At 32.9% G+C, this 5,439-nt stretch overlaps 1 protein-coding gene across 1 annotated transcript; it reads left to right on the top strand.

Annotated features, from left to right (window-relative positions):
- The first annotated feature begins 993 nt into the window (after positions 1-993).
- Positions 994-3,419, top strand: LOC119667584 (proteoglycan 4-like). Its single transcript, XM_038076888.1, has 7 exons — positions 994-1,129; positions 1,233-1,379; positions 1,436-1,585; positions 1,644-1,814; positions 1,882-2,034; positions 2,095-2,295; positions 2,356-3,419. The coding sequence occupies exons 1-7, from the start codon at positions 994-996 to the stop codon at positions 3,417-3,419; spliced, it is 2,022 nt and encodes a 673-aa protein (XP_037932816.1).
- Positions 3,420-5,439: the final 2,020 nt, after the last annotated feature.

Here is a 5,439-nt window from a genome sequence, read left to right as displayed (position 1 = left end):
ATAATTTCATAGCGGTTGCTTTCAATTAAGTATTTTAAATATAAATAATAAATTCTTCTATGCATCTATTTTATATTACTTCTTTTATCATAGTTGTATTGTATATAAATCAAAAATTTTCCGAAATTTTTTTTATTTACGCATTAGAACTTTTAACACGTAATACAATCTCAAGGAAATATTCACAAATAATCAACTAATCTGTCTTATCTGTCAAATAAAAATAACAATATCCATATTTAACTAATGTTACTGCATTTCAAAAACAAGTGACCCACAAAACGCCGATTACTTTTTGCCCAAACTAACCGTTTATGGATGAGAACTCGTACCAACAGTAATGATTTATAATACACTTTCTGCACATTAAGAGTATTGTTTTTTTTTTGTTTTGTTATAACTGTGGTCAAGAAGTTTTTTAATCAAAACTGTCCAAATTTTAAGAACACTAGAACAAAGAGATACGAGTTTAACTAATAGTTCGGTGTATGAAATAGATATGAAGCTCTTATATGAAAACTTGTTTATAATTAAAGTTTTAAGCTTTAAAATATTTAGAGTTAAGAATATAAATCTGTTATCATACCAAATATTTACAATTCATTATCAGATAAAGTTTTTAAATAATTTATGATTTACATTTCCGCACACGGTCTACGCCAGTTCCAGTTCAAGTTCAAGGCGAAGATCAGCATTCACTCACGTTTCTTTGCGAATTCGGTAAAAACCACAGTGATAAGCGCGAGTGCTGGCATTTATAATTCCAAAGAGATCTCCAAAAATTTATTGATAAATTCGCGCATTATATTAAATCCATATTCTCACTAAACCCAGATAAGTTGAAGAAATGTCTTAAAATAATAAAATAAAATTTATATAAAAGCAAACTACGGTAAAATGTAAACATTATGGTTAAGCGCGTCTTATAAGCAAGCGTTACAAAAAACAAAAAAAATATATATAAAAAAAAAATAAAAAAAAAAAATAAGTGTAATGAAACGTAGAAGAATTTTGCTGGCGGCAGCATTTCTGGCCGCATGTGCGGTGCTCGTGCATAGCAAGCCTCAAGATTTACTTGGGGGTTTGAGAGACATTGATGTGACAAATAATGATATAACCGAACAAAAAGGTAAGATTTTGGATGTCAGAACTAAATAAGAATTTTTACTTGTTCTTATACAAAGTTCATACTTGCACAAGTGCAGCTAATTATTAATCTCTACTTCTCTCAGTGAACGATAAGAGTAATGGTGATATCATAAAACCAATAATCCAAACGATTCTCAAACTTAATGTGTTAAAAAATTCTGACAAAACTGTGATTGGAGGTGGTGGAAAAGGTCCGGGTATTAACAATGATAAGATAACAAAGCAAGAGAGTAAGAGAGGAAATTGAAATAAAATTGTGATGATATTAATTAAAAAAAATTCTTAGTTACAAAAAAAGAGACTAGCGAGGGGATTAGTGATCTAATTGATGCTAATTTGCAAACTATAGGCAATGTAAATGCACTGAATAAAGATAAAGAAACATCAATTGGGCGCGGGAATGGCATACGAAACAATGGATTTACTGGGCAATCAAGTAATTGATAAGTGATATGAATATTTGAAGTGATTAGAACTACATACATTTTTTTTAGTTAAAACTGATGAGACTAAAAAAGGAGGCTCAATAGATATTCTTGATTTGAATAATCAAGCAATCGTCTTAGTCGATTTATTAAATAATAACGACCAAACAAATATAAACAAAGGAGGAAAACCCGGTATAGCAAATGGCATTATAAATAATTCTGTAGCAAAACAAAATCGTAAGTTTAGTAAAAATACCAAATTTTAAAACAAAAGTTAAAGAATATTGAAAAACCCATTTCTTAGAGGAGCGCACCCAAACTTTCGAAAAAGGTACTCACCTTCAGGGTGTTGACTTTGGTGGTCAACTTTTGATAGACACAGATGTTGCTAACACTGATAATCAGAAGGATTCAGGACCTGGCGGTATTAAAAACAAAGAAGTAGCAAGTCAAAAAAGTAATGTTAACATAATATGCAATATTTTTAGAATCTAGTACAAAGTATATAAATTTTTAGTAAAAAAGACTAAAACATTAAAAGAAGGAGCCCATGTAATAACTCTAGCTGAAATTGGACCACAAATTATGTTAAAAGCGAATGTAGTAAATGAAGCAAAACAAATTATAGACTTTATAAATCCAGATCCTTCTAAACCTCCAAAACCAGGGCATGAAGACGACGATTGTGTTGAAAATGTTGAAATAACTAAGCAAGAACGTAAGTAAATATTAACACAGCAAGATTTCTAAATTACAGTATATTTAATTGTGATTGTAGAAGAAAAAGAACTTATAATGGAGGGTAATGCTAAACAACTTACTGGTGCTAAACTTGATCAACAAGCAATTATTGATCTAAACATAGCTAGTAAAGTCATACAAAAAATTAAGTGTAAGTCACGAAAAACTACAACAAAAAAGCCAACTACATCAACAAGAAAACCAACACATAAGCCAACCACGTCAACTAGAAAACCGACACGTAAGCCAACTACGACTACGCGAAAGCCAACAACGACTACACGAAAGCCAACAACAACTACGCGAAAGCCAACTCGTAAGCCAACAACGACTACGCGAAAGCCAACAACGACTACACGAAAGCCAACAACAACTACGCGAAAGCCAACTCGTAAGCCAACAACGACTACGCGAAAGCCAACTCGTAAGCCAACAACGAGTACTCCAAAGCCAACTCGTAAGCCAACTCGAAAACCAACACGAAGACCAACAAGAAGACCAACACGGAGACCTACACGGAAACCAACACGAAAACCAACTACAACAACGCAAAGGCCGACAACTTCAACTCCAACACCAACGACGTCAACATCAACTTCAACATCAACATTAACTTCAACTTCAACATCAACTACTTCTACTCCAACACCAACCACACCTTCTACATCAACTTCAACTCCAACACCAACTACACCAACAACTTCAACTCCAACACCAACTACACCAACAACTTCAACTCCAACTCCAACACCAACCACATCAACTTCAACTTCAACTCCAACACCAACGCCAACTACACCAACTACATCAACCTCAACTCCAACTCCTACTACACCAACAACTTCCACTCCAACACCGACGACCTCTACTCCAACGCCGACAACATCAACGTCAACATCAACACCAACACCTACACCAACAACTTCAACTACTCAACAACCGCCTAAAAGTACAACACCACGACGACGTTGCTATCGTCGTTATTGTCGTAAGTGGCGTAACAGACCCATATACAGATGCTGTACAAACTGTGATGGACTTTCAGCATATCCTCGCCCTAAATATAGCTATCATTCCTACGCATCAAAGAAGTACCCATAAAATCTTCATTAATTTCTGTATCGATCATTTAAGCTTTTCTTTTTATATTTTTCTACAGTTTTATAAATTTATAGTTATAGGAATTTATATGAATAAATATTTTGTTATTTGTATATACAACCAAATATTATCAGTTTTTTTTCGGATTAAAAGCCTGATCTGGGCGTCCAATGTGTTTAGCATCATTAGTTATAAGATGATTTTGAAATAGCAGCGATATGAAACCGTTTCTATTCGATGATTTAAATATATGTCAAGATTTTTACGGAAATAACTGTGACTTATCACTTTTGACATGATCATTTGATATTTAAAATTAATCAAGTTGAACATTTCGTCATCGATAGGTGTGTCAAGAGTTTCATTTAATATAATAACCACTTCGTGCAAGTGCATAGCAAAGGCTTTAGATTTTTCCTTACTGAATTTGGAACGCTGAACAAGAATGACTGCAGTTGTTCTTGCAGAACGGTTCATATATTTGGTGCCTGTCCGTAAACTGCACTGATCATCTGCACAAAAGCGTTTAATAAGTTTGCTTAAGCTACATTCTCAATTTTTCTCAAGTTTTCTCAATATAGTTTTCAAGTCACTAGCATTAGCTAGTTTGTAGCTTAAATGTGTTACTTTCAACTTTCTACTAAGTTTTCATTACTTTTCTATTAGAGGTCTAAATTTAACTGGTAAATGCAGTTGTTATTAGATGCTATTGAATGTATTATTTATAATAATGCTAAATGCAAGAGATTGTGAAGTAAAAAATTGAATCGGTTGAATGTTTCATAAAAAAATGTGATATTATCTGTTTGGTGGGACATCAATGAAATCATTTCTTTTTGTTTTTAACTTTTAAAATATCAATATAATGATTAATTTAGAAGTCTACTGTCATCATTTGGATAAATTGAGTGATTCACTTTAACAGATAAAACCAGAACTGATTAATACAAAAGGTCAAATATTCCACTAATATATTACAACATCTCACACAAGTTTGGTTATATGCTAAAAAGCACTTACAGTTTGCATGATATATACTATCACATATTCCATCATATTCTGGTCGTATTATATTCTTCAGATCTGGTGCTAATCGATTATTATATGTTTTAGTCTTTATAATATTTTTTAGTGGATAAAATTTTTGCTTCAAATAAGAAGGACAGATCTCTAGGTCAATCTGGTCCCACCATATTCTTCAGATGTGGTTACATCCGATTATTATATTTTCGAGCATTATAATATTTTTTAGTAGGTAAAACTTTTAGAAAACAGATCTCTAGGTCGACCTGATCGAAATTGGATAAAAAACGTACCAGTCAGCTACTTCAACTAAGGCGGAACCTGCTCAGCACTCCGGTATCGGTGCTGACGGACCAATGCATAATAGGGAGGCATATAGGGTCAGACTGGCAGACTGGGTCTACCCTATAAAGTCGCAGCTGTGGTTCTGAGAATGGAAAGAAAACTCTCTAAATCTCATCTGTTCGTACCAACGCTATGATTGTGTTACCACAAGTGGTTAATTTTTGAGCTCAAGTGGGCTTTTTAGACACTCCAACCGAACCTGCTCTAAGATGGTTAGAAATTACCTGCAAAAGATTTTCGGCAACAATTAAAAAAATTTTTACCAGTGTGGAAATAATGATACGGTCAGATACATAACAAAAAATATTGGATTAAATTGGACCAATAAATATATATATTTTCGAAATATATTACAACTATTTAAGATCCAGCATTTGCATACTTTCAATGGCTGCAGACGATTCACATTTTTTTTTTAAATTATGAGTTTGAGTTTGATTTTAATGTCAATAAGACATACACAATATAGTTAAGTAATTGCCATAAAGCAATTACAGACAGCACAAAATCTGGCTTTAAGAAGACTAATTAAGATTCCTTAGTATATTAAAATAACAGACATGCATAGAGATCTAAAGATCGACTCAGTGAAAAAATACATCAAGGACAGAGCCCTAAAATTATTCACAAAAGTTGATACGTTGCCCAACAC

This window comes from Teleopsis dalmanni, chromosome 1 (genome assembly GCF_002237135.1).
Source record: "Teleopsis dalmanni isolate 2A chromosome 1, ASM223713v2, whole genome shotgun sequence".
NCBI lineage: Eukaryota > Metazoa > Arthropoda > Insecta > Diptera > Diopsidae > Teleopsis > Teleopsis dalmanni.
Note: the sequence above shows the minus strand (reverse complement) of the source record. Positions and strands in the feature narration are given on the sequence as shown.